This window comes from Lissotriton helveticus, chromosome 4_1 (genome assembly GCF_964261635.1).
Source record: "Lissotriton helveticus chromosome 4_1, aLisHel1.1, whole genome shotgun sequence".
Classification (NCBI taxonomy): domain Eukaryota; kingdom Metazoa; phylum Chordata; class Amphibia; order Caudata; family Salamandridae; genus Lissotriton; species Lissotriton helveticus.
This window is the reverse complement of record NC_136063.1, coordinates 820,629,575-820,657,187: the sequence shown is the minus strand read 5'-3', so window position 1 is coordinate 820,657,187 and position 27,613 is coordinate 820,629,575. Positions and strand designations below refer to the sequence as shown.

General features: G+C 50.0%; 1 protein-coding gene across 1 annotated transcript in view; it reads right to left on the bottom strand.

Annotated features, from left to right (window-relative positions):
• SMCHD1 (structural maintenance of chromosomes flexible hinge domain containing 1) overlaps window positions 1-27,613 on the bottom strand; it is a 2,317,253-nt gene that overhangs the window by 523,471 nt on the left and 1,766,169 nt on the right. The window contains exons 40-41 of the mRNA XM_078687460.1: window positions 10,736-10,821; window positions 9,971-10,093 (exon numbers count right to left, since the gene is read on the bottom strand). Coding sequence (XP_078543586.1) covers window positions 9,971-10,093; window positions 10,736-10,821 — 209 coding nt within the window. The remainder of the gene's footprint in view (window positions 1-9,970; window positions 10,094-10,735; window positions 10,822-27,613) is intronic.

The window sequence follows — 27,613 nt, the reverse complement described above, 5'->3', positions numbered from 1 at the left end:
TCCCCCCTCTGACTAGAGATAGAGGTCCCTTTGGAGTGGTTAGTGGAGGTTGAATTGACGGAGGAGGCCCTAGATCTCCCCTGGACTTTTTGCACACTCCGTGGAGAAATTAAGGTGGGCCTACCTCTAGGGCATTTCTCTGTTATCTTCGGTACTATTTCCTAGGGGATCAGAGTTCATGAATGAGGGGTCTTCATACTCCTCCTGGTCACGCTCAGAACTGGGGTCATTGGGGTGAGTTAACCTGTTCTTCTGGCCTATCAGGATTCTGGAGTTCATAATGTAGGAACATCTCTAAGAGCTGCTCTTTGTTAGGTTTGCTACCAGTCTTGAGTTTTCTAAATTCAGCAATAGGTTCCTGAGTTACTGGAACTTGAGACCACTGTACCTAGAGTGTTGAGATCCACTGGGCTCCCCAACTAAAGACAGTGACTAGGTGTAGGGTGGTGTTGCACCTGCCTAACCTAGTGAAACTAAACTTCCAAAGATAGGAAAGGGTTGTACTAGACCCTTAACTACCCATCCAAACATTTCAGTAGAACTTACTAAATCACAAAGGTAGTATATGTGGTTAGGCTAGTGATGGTTTTACATGTAACCAGCACATAGATCAAATGGTAAAACAGTGCAGGCATAAATCCCAACAGCTGCTCACCAATGTAGGAGGCTGGATTAGTATATGTGCACACTTATTTAAGAGATGCATCTTGCACTAATCCAGGCAACACTTATGGTGATTTTAGTGGTCTTTGATAACCACAGAAAGCTCTCAAAGTGGTAGCTCTGGTGAGCAACCTGTAGCCTTATTTTGAAGGAGTGTGAAGCAGCTTGTTTTACCAGTTTAATCATATAGTGTAAGTTAAATGAAAAAGAACAATACAGTGTTGATATAAAAATAATTCTATTTATTACACAACACTCATTAATACATTATTATATCTTTTACCTGGAGATATCAACATAATACACCAAAACACTTCAAATGCAATACGGTAAGTAGTACAAAATATTGTGGTCTCTAAAGGGAGACCACACCATATACTAAGAAATTGGAATGCGAACTGCAAAGGAGGATGGGTCTTGGACCAGAGGAGAAGGGGACACATGGAACCACCCAAGGTAAGTACCCAGGAACCCAACAGAGGCTGTGCGTAGAGCGGAAACACAGCTGTGTGACCAATTAAAGGAAAAGTCTTGTTTGCAGTTTTGCAGAAGAAGGACCTTCCCAGAGGATCCCGAAGAAATTCCTTGGAGGATGGAAGGTAGGAGAGCCACCCCTAGCGTGGATGTCCCAGGAATGAGGTTACCTACACCAGGTAAGCCAGGTGCATAGTTGTGGAAAGACGTTGGAAACATCAGTAGACGACAATGGAAGACTTGGAATAAAATGCCTCTGGAGAAGTAGTGAAGAAGTGGAATCCAAGGGTGGATTCTGGAAGTGAAGAACCTGCAAGCACAGGGGACAGAGTCTATGCCACTATGGAGTGACCAGGAGGCACAAAGACACAATGCCCACCTATGTCAGGAGGTTCAGAAGACTCAACGGTGACATTGTTGCTGCAGCTGTGAGGACCAGGTAACGCTGGGAAAGACTAGGAGCCGTGCAAGAGCTGTCCCACGTCTGATGCTGGTGACTAGGTGGTTTGTGCCCAGCGGGAGCACAAACAAGCCTTGGTAGCCATAACTGGCATGGAGAACGAAGAAGGTACAACGTTGGGACCAGCAAAATCCAAGGGACTCCCCTACAGAGTCAGAGCAAGCCCTGAACAAGGTGGGGAGCCTACTGAAATAGTAGAAGACCCTCAGGAGGACCCACAGGCCAAAAGCACAAGAGTCGAAAGAGGACCTCGAGCAGCTCATCAAGAGCGAAGGCCCACAGTGCAGAGGATGCGGTGAGGATGCTGAGGTTGGGGGGAAGAGATGCTGGAGGATGGAGCTTCTTGTAGCCCGAAGATCTCTGGAGAGCAGAGGCAACAAGCCTTGGCAATGGCATGTAAACGCAGTGCACAGGGGTTCGGTCACAGGGGTTCCGATGAGAAATAGTGGCCTCAAAATTGTAGAGGACAGGTCAGGCCTCGGGGAAATTGCAGAACCACCACCTGTGTTGCTGAGCCTCAGGACGTCCATAGGACAACAGGAGCAGCAGACCCGTCAGCTTTGGTACGGTGCCTGCAGATATAGGGGAGTGACTCCTGCACTCCAAGGGAGATTACTTTGGGTGTCCTTGATCCCCACAGGTCTGTTGAAGAACCGGGAAGGAGCACAGATACAGACGACTATGAGGAGTTGCAGAACAGTGAGATCAGGAGCAGCAGGAGTCTTCCTTGGTGCAGTCTCAGTTCCAGGCGAAGCCCAACAAAGTCCAAGAGACCAGACGGCTGAAGAGTAACGTAGTTTCAGTCATGAGTCTTTCCCCAAGACGAATCTAAGGAACCACCCACAGGTAAGCCCTTAAGTACCCTAGGGAAAGTGTTGGAACAACTCAGGGGTCCCTCCCAGAGGAGGAGCTGGACAGAGGAGAGGATACTCCCATGTCCTTTGTCAAGTTTCACGCCATTGCGGGAGCCAAGGGCTCCCTGAACTGGCTCAAACTGGAGTATGCAAGGAGGGCACCAAATGTGCCCTTCAAAGCAATCTGGTGGCGCTGGCAAGCTCCCACAGCCCAATACACTAAGCTCAGATGATGATGATGATGAGGATGGCTAAGCCCAGTCTGGGAGGTGGTCACACCTTCCTGTGACATGAAACTTATTTTTCTACCTTCGCCTACTCGAGCTTGGCTCAGCAGCAGGAGGGCAGAATCATGTCTGTAGTCAGCAGCAGCACCAGCTTGCCGTCAGACCCTGAAAGGCTGTTACAAGCTGGAGTACAGGGGGGTACCCCAAGGGAGCCACCAGTGCATGGGATTATACCTCTAACACTGCAATCTGTGTTGGGGTATGATTTCAACATGCTTGATACAAAACATGACTAGGTTCGGTGCAGTCACTATATAGTTAGACATCTCATAATGACTGATGTCCACTATATATATCAGAATGGCTGACTGCACTTACAAAGCCTGGAGAGTCGACTCCAGGGTTTGTAGGGGTGTTCTGCTCATGCACGGGCACCCTCACACTTATAACCAAGCACCCTGCCCTCAGATCTGGAGAGCCTGCCATAGTGGTGACTTATAGGTTTAAAGAGTAGTGACCTCAGATATAAGGAAACATATCTGTTATGAGAGGTGCAAGCACCAACTCACACAGGGTGCGTTGGCATGCCTGTAGGCACAGTTTAAGTGGACTCCCATGGGTGGCACAATACATGCTGCATCCCATTAGAGAGCCCTGGTGTACATATGCTCTGGGTTCCTTAGTACAATGTACTAGAGACTTACAAGGGTACACCAGTAGCCAATTGTGGATGTACAAAGTACTTACCATGGTCAATTTAGGGAGAACGCACAGTGACTGGGGTCCTGGTTAGTAGGTTCCTAGTCAGACTAGGTCAAAAACATACTGACACCAAGTAAAAAGTGGAGGCGACCATGAAAGCAGATCCTACTTTCCCTACACTAAGGGTTGCCTGGATTCAGTGCACAGTGCGTCATAGGTGTACACTATATACTGAGCCAGCTCCTACAGAGAACCCTCCCCTGCTGCTGCAACAGGATAGCCTCCAGAAGAGTCATCCTGATGGGAGGATGGAGCCATGCTCAGCAGCTCTGGATACCAAACTCTCCAAGCCCAGTCAGAAGCCACAAGGATGTTGTTATTGATCTTCCTGAGAACTTTGAGCAGGAGTGGTATGGGCGGAAAGGCGTATAGAGGGCCTGAGATCCACTTGAGATGAAAAGCGACTGTGAGTAAGCGCTGCCTTGTAAACTATAGTGCGCAGAAGTGCTGACACTGTGCGTTGTCGGCGTTGGTGAACAAATCTAACCAAAGCTCTCCCAACTGCTGAAAGAAACCTTGCACTACCCCCGGAGGTAGATACCATTTGTGAACCGCTAAGCATCTTCTGCTGAGTTCATCAGCCCCGGCGTTTAGAGAGCCCACCAGGTTTGGAACCAGCAGGGATATGACCTGATGTTCCAGCCATGTCCAGAGACGCAGGGCCTCTTGACCAAGGGTATACAACCCACCCTGCCCTGTTTGTTGCAGTACCACATGGCGGTTGGTTAATCAGTGAACAACTGCACTAGCCTTCCTTTCATGGAGGGTAGAAAGGCTTTCAATGCCAGCCAGATCACATGGAGCTTCAGTAGGTTGATGTGAAGTCCAGATTCCACTGGAGATCAGAGGCCTCTGATCTCTACCACTTCCAGATTGCCACCCCATCCAAGGAGTCACGCATATGTCACTACCGTAGATCTGGTTGGGGAAGGGAGAGGGGTCAGTTGCTGACCCAATCGTGGTCTGTTAACCACTACTGCAGATCTTTTGCAATTCCCTCCGAGATCTGGACCGTGTCGGAGAGATTCCCCTGATGCTGCACCCACTGGAACTTCAGGTCCCACTGCAGAGCCCACATGTGCCAGCGGGCATGTGTTACAAGCTGGATGCAGAAGGCCATATGACGCAGCAGCCGCAGGTCAGTCTCACCGGAAACCAGGACAGAGGCTAAAACATTGGTATCATAGCCTGAATATCCTGGACTCACCATTCAGGAGGATAAGCCCAGCCCGGCTCCGATGAAAGGGAGTGTCAGAGAGTCAGGTGTGACTTCGGCACGTTGATAGTGAACCTCAGCAAGTGCAGGAGGTCCGCCGTAGTCCGGAGGTAGGAGACCAGTCCACCTTCATCAGGCTGTCATCGAGATAGGGGAAGGGTGATACCCCTGATCGTCACAGATGAGCTGCAACCACTGCCATCACCTTGGTGAACACCAGAGCGGTGCTGGTAAGGCCAAAAGTGGGCACAGCAAACAAAGTGCCTGTGGCCTACTGTGAACTGCAGGTAATATCTGTGGACAGGGATGTGAAAATATGCGTTCAAGTCCCAACACTACCATCCAGTCTTCTGGATCGAGGGCAGGCAGGAATTGAGCAAGCAAGAGCATTTTAAATTTCTCTTTCTTGAGGTAGAAATCGAGAAGGCGCAGGTCTAGGATAGGACGAACGCCCAGTCCTTTTTGGGCACTAGAAAGTAGCAGTAATAACGATCACGATCTACATTTGGCATCGGCATCCTCTCTATGGCCTCCTTGGCCAAGAGAGCGGCCACACACTGGCAGATTGATGGTTGTACGTCAGCCTGTGGCATGCCGATGGCATTGGTGGAGGGGCAGTCATGGAGGGGACTGAGTAGCCCCATCGGAAAATCTGAAGAACCCACCTGTTCTATAGACCTCCATTGGGGTAGGTGATGGTGTCCTGCCTCCTAGGTACCCAAGATGGTAAGAGGGCAAGCTAAGGGGTTTTGGAGGCTGCAGCTGCTGGGGGAATGGTGGACAGATCTGACCTCTGGCTGCCCGACCCAAGGGATCTGTGGGTACGGCGTCCTCTGCCAAACAGAGGCTGGGAGGTTTGCAAGCTGTGGTGGGTGGAGGTGGTGTGGGGGGGGGGGGGCGGGTGGGGGGGGGAATTAAAGACGCAACTGGGATCCCCTTCAGGTGCCAAGAAAGAAGCAAAAGCAGACTGGCGTTGGTGAGAGGCATAAAAGGCCCAATAACCTGGCTGTAGATCTGCTATTCTCGAAGTGCTCCAGAACGGAGTCCGCCTTGTCTCCAAAGAGACAGGAACAATCAAAGGGCATGTCTGTAAGCAACACTTGGATATCCCCGGAAAAGCCAGTTTTTCTCAGCCATGCATGGTGCCATAAGGCCACCGACGAAGAAACCACTCTGCCAAGCAAGTTGGTTGTATCAAGCCCACATTGAATCATGAACTTTGCTGCATCTCTATGATCAGACATAGCTTGGGGGAGTATGGCCCGGACCTCCTCAAGGTCCATTGGCAGCACCAGTGCAACCGAATCCCAGAGGGCATGAGAGTAACGGCCCAAAAGAGAGAGAGCAGACCTTGGTGCCAGTCTGGTGGAAGAAAACATTTTCTTTCCTAAGGTGTGCAGCCTCTTGAATTCCGTATTCTGTAGAGTGTTAGGGAAAGCGCCCAGGATTTACATGGGAGGTGGAGTCTTGGATCACCAAGCTTTCTGGGGTAGGGGGTTGAGTAAGGAAGTTGGGGTCCCATGGGCAGAGTGGTGGTGGCGGGCAATCTTCCTGTTTACAGGAGTCCCTGTGCAGGGTTCGGACCAAGTCCCCAGCAGGATATCTGGGAGGGATATATTAAATAGAAGGTGTGGTTCTGAGGAAGTCACTCCCGGCTGAAGCACCTTTGTCAAGACATTAGTCTTAACTATCACAGAGGGTGGGCTAAGATACAGGATCTTGATAGCCTTCTCAGCACCATAGTAAGACGCCCCTCCCCGTAGCGACATTTGGAGGAGGAGAGCATGCCAGCATCTGGAGAGGTGACCAGTCTGCTGGCGTCCGCCAATTCCTCAAACTAGTTCATGTTGGGGTCTAGGGGCTGGTATTCTTCAGCGTCCAGAGACCATTCCCGATCCTCTCCGAGTCACAGCCCATTAGAATAGGGCTCGGGTTCCGGCCTGGAAGGCATGGCTCTAGTCGATGACGGACGACACCCCTCCAGTTCCGTGTTGGAGTCATGGATGATAATGGAGACCGTGCCTGGAGCATTGACATTGGGACCGACGCTGGGAAAAGTTGAGGTGGTATCACCGGTGCTAGTACAGATCCATCTGTAGATTCAGGGGGCCCGACTGGAGCTGCTATGAGCAGAACCACCGGCAGAGAACCAGTGGTGGCCCCTCCCCAACCTGCAGGGCCTGAAGGTGCGCCAACAGAAACGGGTTGCCTAAATTGGAGGGTGCTACGCGAACGAATGATGGCTCTCCATGCCACTGGAGTCAAGCTATCCTGGCTGATGAGGGCTGAAAGCCTGAAACCGGTTCTAGGATGCTTGATTCCAGTCCAGGCTGGACTGTTCCCATTGGGCGCAGGGTCAAGACTGATTTGCATATGGCTGGGTCCAAACTGGAATGGCATGGTGAGCAAAAAAACAATGGATTTAGGCCCAGAGCTCTGTACTGGGGTGAATGTATGACATTGTTCTGCATTCTGTCCATCAATTGTTCTCTTTGCATTTGTCACCTCGAGTGGGACGGGTATGCCCAGAGGTGGGTTCCGTGCTCTCCATGCCACTGGAGTCAAGCTATCCTGGCTGATGAGGGCTGAAAGCCCGAAACCGGTCCTAGGATGCTGGTTTCCAGTCCAGGGAGGACCGGGCCTTGCAGTTCGGGCTGGACTGTTCCCATTGGGCGCAGGGTCAAGACTGATTTGCATATGGCTGGGTCCAAATTGGAATAACATGGTGAGCAAAAAAATGATGGGTTTAGGCTCAGATCTCTGTACTCGGGTGAATGTATGACATTGTTCTCCATTCTGTCTATCAATTCTTCTTTTTGCATTTGTCACCCCGAGTGGGACGGGTATGCCCAGACGTGGGTCCCGTGCTCTCCATGCCACTGAAGTCAAGCTATCATGGCTGATAAGCTGAAAGCCCAAAACTGGTCCTAGGATGCTTGTTTCCAGTCCAGGGAGGACCTGGCCTGGCAGTTCAGGCTGGACTGTTCCCATTGGGTGCAGGGTTAAGACTGATTTGTATAAGGATGGGTGCAAACAGGAATGGCATGGGGAGCACAAAAACGATGGATTTAGGCCCTAGATCTCTGTACTGGGGTTAATGTATGACACTGTTCTGCATTCTGTCGATCAATTGTTCTTTTTACCTAAATTGGAGGAGCTGGCCTCATAGAACTCGCAAAGCTGGGTGGGGATTGCCCCCAGGAACTCGAGGAGGCATGGAGCTGGCTCAAGTGCAGGCTCGTTAGTAGAGCCAGACCTTGAATGGCGACGCTCCCTCATCTCGTTGGATGGCTTCGACAGATGAGGCGAAGTTGAACACCTTTTTGACTTCTTATTGTTAGGCACCATGAACATGCCTTCCGGCGCAGATGGCGCCATGCGCCATACGGAGCCAAATTATGTCACCTACCGGAGCACAGTAGTACTGCTCACAAAAACCTTCCGGATTCAGTCTGATGCATGGGGATAATTCCAAGGTAAGGAAACTCGGCAGATAGAAGTCCCTATCAGATAACGTGTTTAGTTGGGCCCTGTAAAAATGTAACTATTTCCAGTGACTATTCAGACTGAGCCAAAATTACAATTAAAAAGCTAGTCTTTTCACACTCACTGGAGAATGTTATTCCATTGAAGTAGGCAAGTAGCCCTTAAGATCACATTTTGGGAAAGTAACCATCCAGATGGTATGTTGAGGAGAAATCAACAATCCACTGTCACATTCCGAAGGGCAGAAGTAAGTTGTGTGCTCCTGAGTCATCACCTTCCTCACTGGACATGGTAAGGCTTAGGGAACTGCAGTGTCTTAGAGCTCCTTTCTTGCAATTACTGATCTAGGAGCAGTCATGGCCCTGGACTCCTCATCATAATAGAAATCCTCTGCTCATTTCTTTATCAAATTAAGGGTTATATTGGGGGGCCATGGAGATGAAGAGATGAAACAGGACCCAGTACCACAAAAAACATGTCCTGTGTCCTATACAGTCCTCATAGCCCAGGCACACCCAGAGCTGGCTGAAGAAAAAATTGGACATGTAGAAGAATGAACCAGCATCAAAGAGTAGCAGTGACCACTCTGGTCCCAAAAGAAATGGAGGCTCAAGGACATGGTCTGATGAATCACAGAGAGGGTTTACGGGACTAGTTTGGCCCAAGCCTATAGCAATGTACATTACAGCTAGGCCAGCGGTCTTTCATCTGGGTATGCATAATGAAGGGGGTTTAAATGAAATGCTGAGCTTTCCTGAGATTGGCAACACCTTTAATAAATCTAATGCCGACACTCTGCATTACTTTTTGGTGGAGACTGACAGTGCTTCTTCCAAAGCTTTAATGAAGAAAACTGACTTGAAAAAAGTTTTTTTATTTTGTTTGCAGGGACGTCAGTGTGAAACCTAGGTCAAGAGAATGAGAATGGCTCCCCTTGACCTGCTATTGGCCAGGAGTCAAAAACCTGATCAGTTGCTCCCAAAATGCTCTGCATGAAGCACAGACACAGGTGTTGTGACTGAGCCTCAAGTACCACATGCAACCTCTATAGAATAATTTAAGAGAGCTAAAAAAACAAAAACATAGAATACGTTTGAGAGTTAAAGGCTTCCAGAAAAGTTGTGGTAGAATGGACAAAAAGAATACCGATTTAGGGATGTGGGATATAAGGGCCTGGCTTCAGGTGTCAGTAGGACCTTCCACAGAAATAGTGTTAACCAGAAACCAAGTGGTGATGGTCCCTGAAAGCTGAGCAAAGTCTTATGGATTCAGTCTGTGCCTAGGCCCTATCACTAGAGGGGAGGAACGTGCCGTTTAGTAATATCCATCATCACAATCGCATAGTACAGCGATAAAACCAATTTGTCAAGAGATCTGTGAACTGACCTGTGCTGTATTTTATTCTGTTTCTCACTTTCAGAAAGAGTCTCATTTCCATATGTGAAAAGAGGCTTCCTTAGGGACAACAGGCAGATCATGAGATTGCTACCATTGGCTCCATATGCTCAATGCCTGAAGGATGCCTGGGATAGAGGCCCAAGGGTGGGTGTGTTAGTTACTAGGGGACAATATATCATCTACTCTCAGAACACAGGTATAAGCCTTATAATGCTACCATTTCGGCAGCCACTTGGAACACTGCTTATTTGGGGTTATACAACAAACAAAGTATAGGAACCAGCATCCTCATACTTGGTTAGTCTGGCCCTCCATTTATAATGATTAGTAGCAAAACATACTAGGTCTACATCTTATAAACGATGAAACTTTGGGGAAACTTAAAGAAAGTTAACCTAAAACATACTGCTGTCATGTTGAAAACACATACCTTGCCCAAAATATCTTTATTCCTTTTAGGGTAATTGCCAAGGGTGCACATTCTTCTTGGCTGTTTAATCATTGTTTCCTGATCTGCCATTTTTTGCTTTAAGATGGATTCTATGTACTGCAACTGTGGAATAAGTTTCAAAACACAATTAAGAGGAAAGGGTAGAACATTTAAAAACATATTACTTGCCTCTTCATACAAATAACTAGATTGTAGCACCATGCTACGCACATTTTGCTCCACTAGAAATGTTCTCGCTCTTGTAAAAACCTTTGTATTGGTTTCACAGCTAAGAAGAGATCGGAACGAAATTTAGAAGGAAATGTAATGCTTCTGTGCATTTGTCCAAGCCCAAGAATTCCGTGTGTTCATATAGGGATTATACATCTAACAAAATGTATGAATTAGCGGTAAGGTTAACCTAAACTGGAGTACTTTAACATACATAGTTCCACTGTCAAGATTCAACATGAATCACTATTGCTTGCACATCACTACATATTACCCACGTTAGCAAAGGATTTGATTAAGTGAGCATTAATCTAATACTGATCACTTCCACTAAAACACCATATACAGCCCCTTAAATTATGTCTATTCTTAACAGTGGAATTAAGGAAATTATATAATAATTGTGTGAGTTATTACATAAAGCTGGTCAACACAGCTAAAAGATTGTAACTACTTTCAACATTCATCATCCAGGGAAATCTATAGATATTACTTTGGATGCAACAATGTGATAAGCAAGTGATGCCAGCATACCCTGTTTTCTTCTGGTAATTCAAGTTTATGTTTTTTAAATTCATTTCTTAGAGTGGACTCCCTTGCTTTTGCTTCTACAACTTGACCTGAAAAATAAGAGAAAAGCAAAAATGTGATAGGTGGATGAAGTAATCTCAGACACAGGTAATTACTCTGGGTCACAATGCAGTCAAATTTCAGAATTAACAGAGGCATTGAGTTATGTATATGCTCTGTAGAGTACCCAGTATTTAGACAAGGGGGAGTACATTTTGGGAAAAGAACAATTTATTTATATATGAAGTTTTATATAGCGCAAACAAGATCCCGAAGGATATCAGAGCGCTTTACAAAGGAAGAACATAAATCCAGTATTCCAGAGAAGTGACAAACATTAAGGTCACTGGGCCATCTAGCCATCATACGTAACATGTACATAACACAAAAAACATGTTTACTGGAGCTCAAAACACATGTAGTATTTATGTTACTCCTAAGGTAAATGTGTGTATTGTGGTTGAGCGATCCCTCACCCCATGTATCACCTGACATTCAGATGTGCTCACTGTTGCGTTCTTTGATGAGCAAACCTGAATGCATTTTTCATGTTATGTTTGAAAAAAGATCAATCAAGTAACTTACAAAACCCCCAAATAATTAATGGGAAAAATACTCTCAGATCCGTCTCTCTCATAATATATCTACCTCTCTATCTATATGTGTATGTATGGGTGTAAATATATATTTAAATATATACACACATAAACACTCAGTGGAGGTCACCACTCGGCAATTATAGCTGGGATTGTGTTTCCATAGGAAATGCATTATTTAGTTTGCTTATATCTTTGGTGCCATTTGATGAATGTTCATGAAACTTGCAAAAAGAAAAAAAAAAAGGAAATTCACCTCAGCTCTTCACTGGAACGTTTTGGGGAGTTCCGTCAAGCAGGGGCTGAAAAGGGGGGGATGAGAGGTGTATGTGAAGGTGAATAGTCCCAAAACAAGTTTTTCAAATTTCTACATTCATTTATCCATAGGAACTTTAGACACAGCTACTACAAAACCATTGATCGGATTTAAACCAAATTTGTGAGAGAGCTAGATTTTGGGCAAGAAAGAGTGATTTTTGTGAGTTGGTGTAAATTAGTTCAGTGGTTTTGAGCAATAAAACTAAAGAAATGTGTCTATTTCATGCCTCGGATGATCCCGGGGCTAACGGATCTCATAGAGAGATCAGATTGGCTGCTACCACATCACAGAGGGGATGTGATATCCAGGGCCACTATTGGCTAGGGGGAAGAGGGCAGTGCCCCCGACTCCTCTTAAAGGCTCCAGAGCATAGGGTCCCCGAGACCCTTCTGGCTCGTGGCGGGGGCCATCGTTTTGCCCTGGGGGATCGGGTCCCAGGAGCCCAAAGTGGCTCGGAGTGGGCAGCCGAGCAACTCATCCTCTTTTAAAAAAAAAAAAAGCCCTGGCATCACTGATAACATCACTGCAACATCTGAAATTACATCATAGATTAAAACACTGTTCAAGTTGGGGGTGCGAGTTATAGTTACTTTAGGGTACAAGTTAAAGTTCCTTGGGATAAATATAACTGGTGAATGTCAGGGGTTTTATCTGTTCGAAACAGCATATTGACATTTTTAACTATAACTTTCTTTTAACCATGCCTTCTACTTTTTTCAGTGGAAATCTACATACACACATTACCTACTGCCAATCGCCAGTAGGTAGTTATAGTTATCTAGTAGTTTCCATAGGATAAGCGTTTTTTTGACTTGCCTCTATCTTTGGCGCTGTTTGACGAATCTCTCAAAAAAGTGTCGAGTTGGATCTTGTGCATTAAAAGTTTCAGGGTGATCTGCCAAGCAGGGGCTGAGAAAAAGGTGTGATCAACAAAAAAGTGCATTTCCCATGCTAATTCCCATTGGAATGTTAGACATGACTACAGCCTGAACAGCTGGACGGATTTACACAAAATTTGGCATAAATGTAGCTTGTTTCCAAGATATTAAAAGAAAAACACATTTGTATATATAGGGACGAGGATACTCCAAGTCCCCATCCTCAAATCTGACTGGCTGCCAACACTTCAAACAGGAAGTATTGGCAGCCATCTTGGGACTCGGCTTCATACGAGTCCCTCCAGAAAAAGATCAAAATAAATATAGGGGGCAGGGTAGGAATACCCTGACTCTCAATTCTACTACTGGAGTTCCATAGGGACCCTGTCAGGGCAAAAAAGCATAAAAAATAAATAAATAAATTATAGGTAATTTGCAATGAAGTTGTGAATTCTGGGCAAAAATATATAAAAAAAACAAGTGTTGTCCCTTGCACTTGTTTACTGTATAGCCCCGTGTAGGCCAGGTCCTGAGGGCATAAAAATAAAAGGAACAGATGGGGGGTGTGCTGTCCCCACTCCTGTGGCTCTTTGGAGCCCTGGGGAGAACCACCTAATTTACATTTGACAGTGGGGCCATACAGACCCCCTACACTAGGCTCCCTGAGGCCCGGGAACCACCACTTCCCCAGGGCATTACATATTAAATGGAATGGACGGTGAAGACGCCCCTGTCCGGGCTGTTAGAAGCCCTGGAGACCACCACATCCCCAGGTAAAAAGCACAAGTTACTACTTGTGTAACGATATATCTGTAAGAGACATTAGTTAGTATTAGATTCCTTACCTTAGAATATCCCCAGGCGTCAGACTGGATCCGGAAACTTTTGCGTAGCAGTACCCTTGCGCGTCGGTAGGCGTCGTCTGCGGCTCCGCGTCCGTCGTCGGCGCCGTGATGACGTCGTCGGAGTACTTAGACGCCGCCTCCGCGTGCTGACGTCAGTTCTTAGACACAGCTTTTCCGCGCCAGAAACACAGAGCCATGTTAAAAACTAACACTGGTGCCATTGAAACTAGGGCCCTGAAAGGGGGTAACCCTAACTCTAGATATCGGTTCGCAGAACGGGGAGGACGGGTGGGTCGGTAAGGAATCTAATACTAATTAATGTCTCTTACAGATATATCGTTACACAAGTAGTAACTTGTGCATCTGAAAGAGACACGTTAGTATTAGATACCTTACCTTAGAATAGATACCCCAGCAATACCAACCCCGGTGGTGGGTCTGTGAACCAATAATCACACCAGAAAGTCCTGGAGGACAGAACGGCCAAAGAAGCCATCCCTCCGGACTTGGCTGTCGAGGCAGTAGTGTCTTGCAAACGTGTGCAGCGAGGCCCACGTAGCTGCCTGACAGATGTCTTGTAAGGGCACTCCCCGGCCCAGGGCAGTTGTAGTCGCCGTGGCTCGGGTGGAGTGAGCCCGTAAGCCAACAGGGGGCTAATTCCTAGCCAAGGAGTAGCATGCCTGGATACATAAGATGATCCACCGGGAGATGGTCCTCTTGTGCACCGCTTTCCCCTTCTTAGCGCCCACGTCACCAACAAAGAGTTGGTCATCCACCCGGAACTGGCGTGTGCGATCCAAGTAAAATGAGAGCGCACGTTTTGGGTCCAGACGGTGGAGCCGCTCTTCCTCTTTGGAGGGATGCGGTGGCAGGAAGAAGGTTGGCAAGGTGATAGACTGCCCGATGTGGAAGGCCGTGACAACCTTGGGCACGAAAGATGGCTTAGTACGCAACACCACTTTGTCCGGATGGACAGAAAGGAAAGGTGGAGTATAAGAAAGAGCCTGGAGCTCACTCACTCTCCTGGCAGAGGTGATGACAACCAGGAATGCTGTCTTCAGAGTAAGAAGGTGGAGAGGACAGTTGTGAAGTGGCTCAAAAGGAGCGCACATCAGAAACGTAAGAACCAGGTTCAAGTCCCACTGAGGCATCACAAACGGAACAGGAGGGAATGTGTGTGTGATGCCTTTTAGAAATCTACTTACAATAGGGGACTTGAACAAAGAAGGTTGATCAGGCAGCCTCAGAAAGGCTGAAAGGGCAGAAAGGTAGCCCTTGATAGTGCCCAGAGCAGAGCCCTCCTGGGCAAGAGAAAGAAGGAAGAAAAGAACCTCAGAGAGAGGGGCAGCAAGAGGATCCACAGCCTTTGCTGTGCACCATGCCACAAATCTGTTCCACCTGCAGGCGTATACCGACTTTGTGGAGGGACGCCTGGCTGCCAGAATGACGTTACAGACTTCAGGAGGCAAGTCAAATGGCCTCAACTGTTGCCGCTCAATCTCCAAGCATGGAGGTGGAGACTGGACAGGTTTGGGTGGAGGACCGTCCCCTGCTGCTGCGACAGAAGGTCCTCCTGAAGAGGCAGACGAACCGGGGGATCGACTGAAATACTGAGTAGCTCTGGATACCAGTACCGTGGTGCCCAGTCCGGAGCCACAAGGATGACCTGGGCCCGGTCGCGCTTGATCTTCTTCAGCACTCTGGGCAGAAGTGGTATAGGCGGAAAGGCGTACAACAGACCGCAACTCCACTCGCGACGAAAAGCGTCTCCGAGCGAGTGCCGCCTTGGAAATTCCAACGCGCAGAACTGATGACATTGCGCGTTCTCTTCGGTGGCGAATAGATCTAACCAAGGCTCTCCCCATTGCTGAAAGAGGCCTTGCGCCACGTCCGAGTTCAGTTGCCATTCGTGATCCATCATGCACCGTCGGCTGAGCTCGTCCGCCCTGGCGTTCAGAGAACCTGCCAGGTGTTGAGCCACCAGGGTCACCCCCTGGCGTTCCAGCCATTGCCAGAGGCGCAGAGCCTCCTGGCAAAGGGTCCACGACCCCACCCCGCCCTGTTTGTTGCAGTACCACATGGCGGTGGTGTTGTCCGTGAACACCTGCACTACACTCCCCCTGACAGAGGGGAGGAATGCCTTCAGCGCTAGACGAATCGCCCGTAACTCCAACAGGTTGATGTGGAGCCGGGCCTCCGCCGGAGACCAGAGGCCTCTGATCTCCGCCTCTCCCATGTGGCCACCCCAGCCCTGGAGGGACGCGTCCGTCACAACTACGTGCTCCGGTTGGGGAAGGGAGAGGGACCTGCCGCTGACCCAATCGCGGTCTGTGAGCCACCACTGCAGCTGTCTCGCAGTGCCCTCCGAGATCAGGATGTGGTCGGACAGGTTGCCCTGATGCTGGGCCCACTGAAACTTCAGGTCCCACTGCAGAGCCCGCATCCGCCACCTGGCGTGATGCACCAGTAGGATGCAGGAGGCCATCAGCCCCAGAAGCCGCAGCGTCAACCTGACCGAGATCCGGGATAACGGCTGAAAGATGGGAATCAGAGCCTGAATATCCCAGACCCGCTGTTCGGGTGGATAAACCCGAAACCGCGCCAAGTCGAGAACCGCTCCGATGAAAAGGAGCTTCTGAGAGGGGCACAGGTGTGACTTCGATACATTGATGGAGAACCCCAGCCTGTGCAGGAGATCTGCCGTAGTCTGGAGGTGGCTGACGACTGTCTGGGGCGAGCCCGCCTTCAACAACCAGTCGTCGAGGTAGGGGAAGACTGAAACCCCTAACCTGCGCAGATGAGCTGCGACCACCGCCATCACCTTTGTGAACACCCGTGGGGCGCTGGTAAGGCCGAAGGGGAGCACGGTATACTGAAAGTGCTCGTGGCAACCGTGAACCGCAGGTAGCGCCGGTGGGCCGGCAGGACGGGGATGTGGAAATAAGCGTCCTGCAAGTCCAACGCTACCATCCAGTCTCCTGGGTCCAGGGCAGCTAGGACCTGAGCCAATGTCAGCATTTTGAACTTCTCCTTCCGGAGGAAGCCGTTGACGTTCCTTAGGTCCACGATAGGGCGTAGGCCCCCCTTGCCCTTCTTGGGTACCAGAAAGTAGTGGGAGTAGCAACCACATCCTACTTCTGGCCCAGGAACGCGCTCGATGGCCCCCTTAGCCAAGAGGGCCGTAACTTCCTCCTGCAGAAGTCGCAAATGATCCCCCGATACACGGTGGTTCTGCGGTGGCATGGCTGGAGGAGTCGCCTCGAAGGGGAGGGAGTAGCCCCTTCGGACGATTTGCAGCACCCACCTGTCCGAAGTGACAGTGCGCCAGTGGAGGTGGTGATGGCGAACCCTGCCCCCCACTGGCGTCACATGGGCCTGAAAGCACGGACTAGGAGGGTTTTGAGGCGGATGCTGCGGGGGAAGGTGTGGACTGACCTCGCCGTTGTCCCAGACCGCCGGGACGGCGGTTCCCACGGCCACCACCGCGTAGGGTATTACCTTGCGGAGCGTGGCTGGCAGCACGTGTGGTTACACCCCTTCCGTGGCCACGAAAGGAGCGAAAGGCAGCCGATTACTGGCGTGGGGCAGAGAGGCCCAAGGTCTTGGCCGTAACCCTGGAGTCCTTAAAGCGCTCAAGCGCATGGTCTGCCTGGACGCCAAAGAGGCGACGGCCATCAAACGGCATGTCCATCAGAGTGTTTTGGACATCGGCCGAAAAGTTGGCGGACCTCAACCAGACGTGGCGTCTGACCGCCACCGTCGTTGCCATCGCTCTACCTAGTGAGTCGGTGGTATCCAGCCCACACCGGATAGAATATATGGCTGCATCCCAGCCCTCCACAAGGGCTTGGCCGAGTTTGGCCCGTACCTCCAACGGACACTCTGGCTGCACTTCCGCAACCGTTGTAAAAAAAGGTCACGGCCAACCAATATTTGCCCGGCGGTATCGCCTCTTTAACCCACAAAATATTAATCAATGAAGAGGCAGGCGCTGGAGACTGGAAGGCAGGAAACAAGGTTTATTCTCTCCGGAGGAGAACACATCAGTTCGGACAGCCAGTATCGTCACGAGGTGCTCTAACCGCATCTCTGAGGCCTGGCCTCTTATACACAGATTCATGATCTTTATTGCAGGTAACACATTCTTGCAATGCTTTGAAGTATGAAAGGACATCCTCGGAATCTCCCCTTCAGGCCCGTTCCCACACACATTTACAGTTGGAGTCCCCACCCCGGTCACAATAGGTGATGATTATCGCGCAGCTGGACATTCCGCCGATTCACGGAATGTGTGGGGTTGATCGGATATCATAGGGTGGGGGCTTTGATCAATTCGAGGGCCCTTTAATGGGGGAAGCTTCCTACTGTACGGGGAGGGGGGGGCAATAAACAATATCCGCAGGGCCAGGTGGCGGTCTGGGAACGAGGAAGACAAACGGGCACACAGGAAAAGGGGGTTTGTATCAAAGGACCTGGGACCATGAAAGGAATGAAGGGAGGTGTCGCGCTGGGAACAGGATGGGATTCCGAGGCAGAGCTGCGCCGAAGAGGGGTTTATGACCCAGGGCATGTGAGAGCGGGGGTGGCCAGTGAGTGGGGGTCAGTGGCATGCAGGGGGTGGTTCTGATCGAGGCACCTAATATGGCGGGTGCGCACGACAAAAAGTGTGGCATCAGGGGAAAAGGCAAGATGGCGCAGATAATGTTTACCAAACCGTACTAATTTTCCACAGTCCTCCCTTTAACATTCCCAAGACATCTTGCTGGCCGATTTCCTATCCATGTCTACTGTGGCGGTCATGAGCAAAGAAGTAGGAACCCATGTGAAGGAGCTGTAAACATTACATTTAAAATCTTTCATCCTAGGAGGCGGGCCTATCGTTAAGCTCATTGCAGGAAAGTCATAGTAATGCAATATCGGACAAAAACGATTCTGTAGTGAGAGCATTGGGTACATTTCACAGATGCTTATAGTCATTCGGAATATGGACTGATAGGTTATTACAAATGTAAGTTCATTTCGTATTCGGTTGGAGCATAATCAATACAATGGTGGCTGGGAGAGAAATGAGACGTAGTAAAAACGATAATCAGGGGTGTCACTGTTCGAAGGGGAAGTCTTATTGTCGTGGACCATTATAAGTGAGTTCTCAGCATTCTTTGTCGTCTTCTGTTGGCACTGTTGAGCACCGGCGGTGGAGCTATGTGTCCAGCTCTATTCTAGGTCCTGCGTTGCAGGGCATGACCTTTTCCTCGCTTTCCTGGTCAAAAAGGTCCTTTTTCGCCCTGTGTCCTAACTATTCTTTCATGGGTACCTTAGACAGGGCACCCAAGTTTCATTTTAGTTTGCAGCAAAACCCTATTCTATCTGATCGCAGTTTTCTTTTTCGAGTCGATTGTCAAAGAGTTCAGGTGGAGGAAGGGGGGTGTGAGTAGTCCTTTAGGGTAGGTCGGAGGAAAAGGGGATGGAGCAGGGCCAGATCGGGAACAGACCAAGGGGGCGGAAAACTTCAGGTAGGCCGGCCCATGACAGAGTCCAGAGGGCGGGGACTTTTTGGCACATGTTGATCATCGAGCAGGGGCATCAGGTCAGCCCTTTCCTCTCATTTTGTCGAAAACAGTGCCTCATCCTGCGACTCCTTACTGTTGTGGTCTCGCCTTGGCCAATGTCGCAGATGTTCCACGATCTGCAGTCAGGCCGCGTGCTCCCACATCCGGTCTCTTTCTCCTCCGACAGTGGTACCCTTAAATGAGTTTGAAAAGACAGTCTTTAGAGAATTGGCAGAGGAAGGTAATCACATAAGTCTATTTCTCTCCCAGCTCCAAGCAACTGAGAAACATCCGTTACATTGGGGTTTACAACCAACATATAAATAATTGATGATGGGCTTGCTGGATTTCCTATAACTTTCCTTCGTAACTATTTCTTTGGTGTTTGTTGGTGTTACATTCATTGTCGTGGTACGAGATCTGGTACCTATTCATTGCATTTTGTTTATTACAGTCACGTCAGTACTTCTGGCAGAGACCCACTTTCCTAGTACGAGCCTTACGAAACTATACCGTTCTCCAGGGCTTTATATTTTACGAAAAAGTGCAACGTGCTATCACCATGGTCTGATAGGTATCTTTCTGAGGAACGAACATAGGCTAAACAATTTTCCATTCTACCAATGCATCCTACCTTTCAGCTAAACATTTTACTTTTAACAGGGTTTATCGCAACAATTTCTTCATTTCGGTCTAATCTTAACTTGGCAAACATCATTCTAATTCCTACAGAGTCTCTTACAACCTGACTACTTCATTAAAAAAAACCGGGGTCTTATGGAAAACAACTAGGAACATAGCGAACTGGGGTGAGGGACTATCGTCTTGCTTTGTGTCATGAGGGCGTTATCTAGCAGAAGGCCACAGTTCAGTTGGTAAGCGTTCAGTGACATTTCTCGAATTCTAAACTCTGTAGCTTGCTCATCAACAAATCATTCCTAGGAACAACGGCTGGCCTGTGTTAGTTGTAAGTCGACCCATCTCTTACAACCGGGGGTGAGGGACAGTTTTTTAAACTCTCGTCCGGGGCAGCTGATACAAAACTGGGGGCGTTCTGGGGAGATGGGGATGTTTCGATCACCTTTACTGTTTGGGTATTGAGACAATTCGGGACGGGGAAGGTCGCGTTACCTGAGGCATTTTTATCATAGTAGCCACTGACATGTAGCTCCCTTATTACGGGTCAGATTAGGGAACCTCAGTCGTCTTACCTGTCCTTTCCCTTTGGGCCAATTCTGGGTTTCATCAATATTTAGCAGAAAGGAGAGGTAGTAACATGGCATCAAGGTGATTTTATTTAAGACAGATTTGTGCAAATACTTGCGGTATTTGGAGCCAATTGGGTGGTGCACCAGGGGTGGCGGTTTGCCAATTAGGTGCTAGTCGTTCAGAAGAGTGAGAGTGTGGAGGAGAGAGAGAGAGAGAGAGAGAGAGAGAGAGAGAGAGAGAGAGAGAGAGAGAGAGAGAGAGAGAGAGAGAGAGAGAGAGAGAGAGAGAGAGAGAGAGAGAGAGAGAGAGAGAGAGATGTGCAACAATAGGCTAAATAGTACACGTGCGACATGGGGGGTGGCCGTGTATTAAGATAGGCTATTCAGCGCATTACACAACATGAGACAGTACGGGTCTGTGTTAGAATTTCGAAAGCATGCAGTTTGGGACGGACGAGCATTAGGTCGGGTACAAGGGACATGCATTGAGTAAAAGGCACCATTGTGTCGCACTTCTCGCACTCTCGGTCCTTTGACTAGTTAAGTCAACGCTTCAGTCGCATAAAAACATTTTCTCATCGTTTCAGACATACGTGACGTGCTCATTCACGCAACACGGATTAGGGGTGATCGTGTTTCATCATATCATACAACTTATTGGCTCTTTCGTTACAAGAGTAGTTTGTGGGTGTCCTTAGGTGCCACCTTGCAGCGTTAGTCCGCTTCATGTATCAGACATGGCGAGGCTTCAGATCTTCACCATACCTCAGTCGTGATTCCAATGTAACCTGTAGAGGGAGGAAAAGAGGGGAAGGGAGGGGGGACAACATTCGAGCATATCAAATGCACGGGCACGAAAACCCTTTACTTACCACATACTCGTCTTATCTCCTCGGGATAGAATCCCTGGGGTCTTGGTTTCTGAAGCCAGGGGGGGGCATCAGTGTGGCAAGGATGGCGAGCGATAGGTTAGTTCACGAGGGAGACGGTCCGAGTGTGGCATTATAGGCCGTGTGCAGGAAAACGTTAAAGAAAATCAGAGGCGCTTAGTGCGAGGTACCTAGTTTGTAGATGTATCTAGCTATCGGGGTCCTTAAATCTTTTCCAACGCTGTGATTGTCCTAAGGTATATCAGCTCTTCGGCCAACCCTGTTCCCTAGTACCTTTGAGTACCATACCTTTATAACATTCTATCATTTACACCACTTCACTTTACCCGTCCTCAGACGTCGAGGTCCTTCTCCATGCATTAGTTCCTGAGCCAGTCGCATATTCGGGGGCAGAGTATCGTGCCTTAGATTCGATCCTCAATCCGGGGCTGAGCAACCGTCTTCTAATAACCTTAAAAAGAGAACAAAGCAAAGCGCACAAAAACTCTCCCGCTGATCCCACATTTTACAAAAAGCATGCAATACTTGTTCATAGTTTGGAAAACCTTTATTTGCACAATCGTTCAGTATGTAGATGTGAGAGTGCAATCGTATTTGGCTGGACACGGCGATGGCTAAAGTGCGTACAGTAGGGGGGGCTATTTTGCAGCATTAAAAACATGTAAAAAAAAGGGTTTATTCATTCATTTGCAGGAAACTAAAAAACGTCTATCAATAGTTGAGGGATCAAGGGGTATTCATTTCATAATTGGAAGCACAGTCGGACTAGTTGCAATCAAATTTCCTATATGCATACCGTGGGCGTGTGTCATAAGCGAGGTTATGTATCAGTTACAATAATATCATAATAAATCGCACATTGAAACCAACATTTTAACGGGATCCTTTTTACATGTTCGTCAAGTGAACCCTCCCTCTTTTTTCATCAAGTGTACAAAGGATCATATACATATCTCAGAACATCAAGTCTTATTAGCAAAAAAACACCACGAGGTGTTCGTAAGTTCCTATTGATACCGGCGCCATTTTGGGCGAGGCCGGGTTAGTCCGGAAGTAGCATCAGAGAAAATTTTTTTTTTCCACAGCCGGCGGTTGGACCAGAGTCCCTTTCGGCAGTTCAAAAAGACTTGTGCTAACAGAAGGGGTGGCTATGTCATGCTTATTTCGTTGGCGATCAAGGCAGTTATTCCTCACCGGAAGCCTGTAGGGACCGAGGGCTCCTGGGACTTTTTGCAGAATCTTTGAGGCTGTGGAGATGCTGTCGGAGGTGGGGGCTCATGCCCCGGTGGGCAAGCGTCCGAGTTATACTGCTGGTCAAAGTTACTTTAGCGGCCTAGACCCGCCTTCCAGGGGGCCCAGACGCCATTTTGAGACTCCGCAGCAGCCGCCCTTCGTCGTGTCTGCAAGAGTGGAAGAGACTTCTTGGGGCGAAAAATGGAACACCATGCCGTAGGAGCAGGACATTCGGCTCGAGGCGCTAGGGTGCAACTGTGGTGCCTCCACCTGGGGAGGCGAGGGAGACTCGTTCGCGCCGTCTTCCTCTCCCGGTGCACTCCACGCTGCCCTCTTTCATGGGCATGCATGATGGCCACCCCATATCCCGTACTCCACAAGTACACTTGAGGGCCATCGTATGTCTTGTGCTGCGCAAGTATGGTCGCCGCCATTGTATGTTCTGTGCTGCGGAAGTATGGCCGCCGCGGTGCATGTCCTGTGCTGCGGAAGTATGGCCGCCGCCGTTCTATGGCCTGTGCTGCGGAAGTATGGCCGCCGCCCGGCTGGAGGATTTCGGCGCCGGGCCGGGGCTGGGAAACCTCCTACCCGAGGAGGTGGGAGAGGCCCGTTCGCGTCGCCTCTCCTTCCCAGCCCACCCTGCACCAATTCTTCAGTGGAGGTACTTGTGATGGCCGGACCAGGAGATCCGAGGGAGGGGGTCATCTGCATCCGCCCCCTCCCTACTCGTGGCCCGGGGGACGCCGCCCCAGGAAAAAGAGGACAGGAAGGCCCTTTCATGCCGGGCCCGTGGTGCCTCCTGGACATCCCACTGGCGATCTTTTCGATCGATGGCTGTCAGCAGGCCCCGCCCCACACGTGCTGTGTGTTTCACCTTCCGGATGGGCGTGACCGGTGACCTGCGGCATTTCGGGAACTTCCGGAGTGGGGGTAGGTATTTTGTTTGGACAGGCATGTCTGGGTAATGGGGGGTTGTCTATGCAGGCCTGTAATTGTTTTTTCTTTTTACAGAGTGGGGGGGGGGGGCGGCAGAGAGTAATCAGTCCCATTGCACTCGAAGTTTGAGTTCATTAATGGAATGTATACTAATCTGTCCGAGACTACTCTGTGTATTGTTTCTGTAGGTTATCCGAAAAGGGTGGCTTTTTGTGTTAGGGAACAGTAGCGGTAGTACGGGGTTCGTCACCGGGTAACTTAGAGCTAGACTGGGTTTCCCATCTTAGCGTTGTTCGATCTATGAGGACTCAAACATGTCGCTGAAATCGGTCTGGCGAAATCTGTGCCATCGGGCATAATCAAACGTGGTGGTTCTATCTGGCCTGTCCGTGTCAGTCTGATTCATCTTTGTCTCACGCCTTTTCCCTTTCTGCCGGCCTGTTATTTCTGTCGGCCCTCTGCTCTTACCCTCATTCAGTAGAGTCGGGCATTGGGCTTTCCAGTGCCCGGAATATTTACAAAAAGCACATTGGTTTTGCCCTAAGTCTGGTCGTCCTACGCGTAGTGTCGGGGGATTACTTTCGGATCGTTGTGTCTTGGGGTTGTCCTGTCGATATATTCCTTTACACCGTTCCCTTCCTGCGTTTACTCCTTGGAACCGTGTTGCCGCTATCCCTTCCTTTTGCCTACCAGATGCTTGGAAGGTTGTCTGTCGCGTTTCTTTACCTACTCTGACTTCGTCTCTTTTCTTTCGTTGCATTGCTTCTTTGCGCCACATACCGAGACTGTCGAGCATAATAGGTGTTGTCTTACTATTACAAAGGGCTATTTCTAACGTTTCTATTTTATCAAGATCGAAGGATCCTATCAGTGGCCACTGTTTCTCTTGATTTTCTTTGGTATACTTGTGCCACAGCTTACTATAGGCTATGGTAACTAATCCATACTTTGTGAACATGTCTTTATTAGGGGTGCCTTCCAGCGGAGCTAGATGGTCCACCTCTAATAAACGGTCCGGGCTGAACCAACTATCAATCAGTGGGGAGAAGACAGACATGACGGCTCACAACGAGGACAAAAAGTCAGCACTGCCTATCTTATCACTGCGTGCAAAGACTAGACAGAATATTTCTATTCTACGTTGTTTGCAGGCAGTGAATACCTCATGAACCAATATCGAACAGTCAATACTCGGTCAATCAAAACAATCAGTGGGGAGAATAAGTAGGCCCGCAAAAGGTCTGCGTCCTCTACCCTTTCACTATCTGCAAAGAGGAACCTGTTCTTTTTCCTGTTTGCAGACAGAGAATCTCCAGAAAACAATCCGCGAACAGTAGTTCGGGGTCAAAAACAATTAATCAGTGTGGGTTCAAACAATCAATCAGTGGGGGAGAAAGATAGGCACGCTGGCTGCGTTACCTATCCTTCACTGCTTGCAAAGAGAGAGAGAGCCTGTCGTTTCTCCGTTTGCAGACAGCGAATCTCCAAATAAATCAACAAAGAGCAATACTAGTATTTTCCAAACAATAAAACAATCATTTCGCAATTCGTCGTGTTTACACGACCTTACCCGGACCGTATGGACAGTTTCTTGTCTTCCGAATCCAGCGCCCGATCGTCCTCTTTTCCTCGTATTCTTCGCGGCACTCCTGATGGTTCCCAGTCAGGACCGTAGATCACTCGAGAGAGGTCTGTTCGGAACCAGTGAAGTTCGGATGATCGGCTGCCAGACGAGGGTCTATTGGGCAAGAGCTCTCCCGATCGTTGCAGTCGTTCACTCTGTTGTCAGGACCTCTCCCACTGGATCCACGTGTCGCTGATGGGCCCCACGTTTGGGACGCCAATTGTAAAAAAAGGTCACGGCCAACCAATATTTGCCCGGCGGTATCGCCTCTTTAACCCACAAAATATTAATCAATGAAGAGGCAGGCGCTGGAGACTGGAAGGCAGGAAACAAGGTTTATTCTCTCCGGAGGAGAACACATCAGTTCGGACAGCCAGTATCGTCACGAGGTGCTCTAACCGCATCTCTGAGGCCTGGCTTCTTATACACAGATTCATGATCTTTATTGCAGGTAACACATTCTTGCAATGCTTTGAAGTATGAAAGGACATCCTCGGAATCTCCCCTTCAGGCCCGTTCCCACACACATTTACAGTTGGAGTCCCCACCCCGGTCACAATAGGTGATGATTATCGCGCAGCTGGACATTCCGCCGATTCACGGAATGTGTGGGGTTGATCGGATATCATAGGGTGGGGGGCTTTGATCAATTCGAGGGCCCTTTAATGGGGGAAGCTTCCTACTGTACGGGGAGGGGGGGGCAATAAACAATATCCGCAGGGCCAGGTGGCGGTCTGGGAACGAGGAAGACAAACGGGCACACAGGAAAAGGGGGTTTGTATCAAAGGACCTGGGACCATGAAAGGAATGAAGGGAGGTGTCGCGCTGGGAACAGGACGGGATTCCGAGGCAGAGCTGCGCCGAAGAGGGGTTTATGACCCAGGGCATGTGAGAGCGGGGGTGGCCAGTGAGTGGGGGTCAGTGGCATGCAGGGGGTGGTTCTGATCGAGGCACCTAATATGGCGGGTGCGCACGACAAAAAGTGTGGCATCAGGGGAAAAGGCAAGATGGCGCAGATAATGTTTACCAAACCGTACTAATTTTCCACACCGTATCCCACAGAGAGTGGGTGTAGCGGCCCAAGAGGCATGCGGTATTGGAAGACCGCAGACCCAGACTAAGTGACGAGAAGATCTTTTTACCGTACTGCTCGTACCTCTTGGATTCCCTGTCCGGCGGCGCCGATGGGAATGCGGTCTGGGAATTGGAGGCCTGGATGACCAGGCTCTCGGGGGTGGGATGGGTGGACAGGAAACATGGGTCGCCCGGGGCTGGGCGGTGGCGTCTGGCCACGTTCCTATCTACGGGCGAACCCGTAGCGGGCTTGGACCAAGTGCCCAGAAGAACGTCGGTCAAGGCCTCATTAAAGGGCAGCAGAGGCTCGGCCGAGCTTGACTGCGGTTTAAGGACCTCAGTGAGGAGGTTAGTCCTCACGGCCGCGACGGGGAGCTCAAGGCCCAAGGCCTTGGCAGCCCTCATCAACACCACACTGTAGGTTGCCCCCTCCTCCGAAGCCACGGAAGGAGGGGAGACAAAACCAGTGTCTAGAGAGGTGTCCAGACCACTGGCCTCCCCAAGGTCTCCTGCCCAGTCCTCATGAGACTGACACTCACTGGTCAGAGGGTCCTCAGACCCCTCCCAATCCCCTTCATCCCCCATCTCCTGATACTCAGGGTTGTCAACCAATGGGGCCTGTTCATAGAAGTGAAACTCTCCAAACGACGTCTGGAGCGGCGCCCATCGGGGCCATCCCGACGTCGGAACAGGAACGAAGGAAGAATCAGGGACGGCGCCGCCCGAGGACGGCGCCGGAGGCGACACCTGATGGTCCGACGCCGGGGAGGTCGTAAGGTCCACCGGCGACGATCCAGAACCCGAAGAAGGTCTAGGGTGGTCCCGCGGTGCCGGCGGCGCCGGGCCCGAAGGTACCGGCGGCGTCGGAATTGGGGGGCCCTGTGGCGCCGGGCCCGAAGGCGTCGGGCCGAAGCCCCCGACCCGCTAGAGGCCCCAGACGGGTCCGCTGGGCCCGAAGGCGCCGAGGAGCCTGTCGGAGGAGAGAGTTTCCTCATGGCCATGAGGAAGTGCTCGATCTCCTCCGGCGTCGCGTCTAGCCCAGGGACCGTAGGGTGTGGAGCTGGACGCGGCGCCCGTGACTCCGACGGAGCCGCGTGGGTGGTGTCACCCGAACCCTCGGCCGCATCGCGCGAGCGTCGGGGGGGAGTCCGAAGAGCGATGACGCCTCTTGGACTTCTTGTGCTTCTTACCTGACGACGACTTCGACCCGGAGGAGTGCGGCCTACTCTCGGAACTGTGGTGGCTCCGAGCCCGCGACCTGTCCCTCGACCTCCCGTGGGACCGAGACCTCTCGCGGCGCGGGACCGACTGCCGGAGTTCGAGTCGCCTGCGGGACCGCTCCCGCCTGGCTTTCGAAGAGAGGGCCCGGCAGTCGGAGCAGGCCTTGTCGTCGTGGTCGACGCCTAGACAAGTTAGACACAGGTGGTGAGGATCCGTGACCGACATCGTGCGGTCACAATCCTCGCAGTGTTTAAAGCCAGGCATCCCTACGGCACCGATCGGAGTCGTAGACTTCGAGAAATGATCAAAAAATTATCCAAAAAGTTAGTCAAAAATTGACTAAGGGTTACTGCTTTTTCCAGATCTGCGCTTGCTGGCGTGGAAAAAAGAAGAACTGACGTCAGCACGCGGAGGCGGCGTCTAAGTACTCCGATGACGTCATCACGGCGCCCACGACGCCGACGACGGA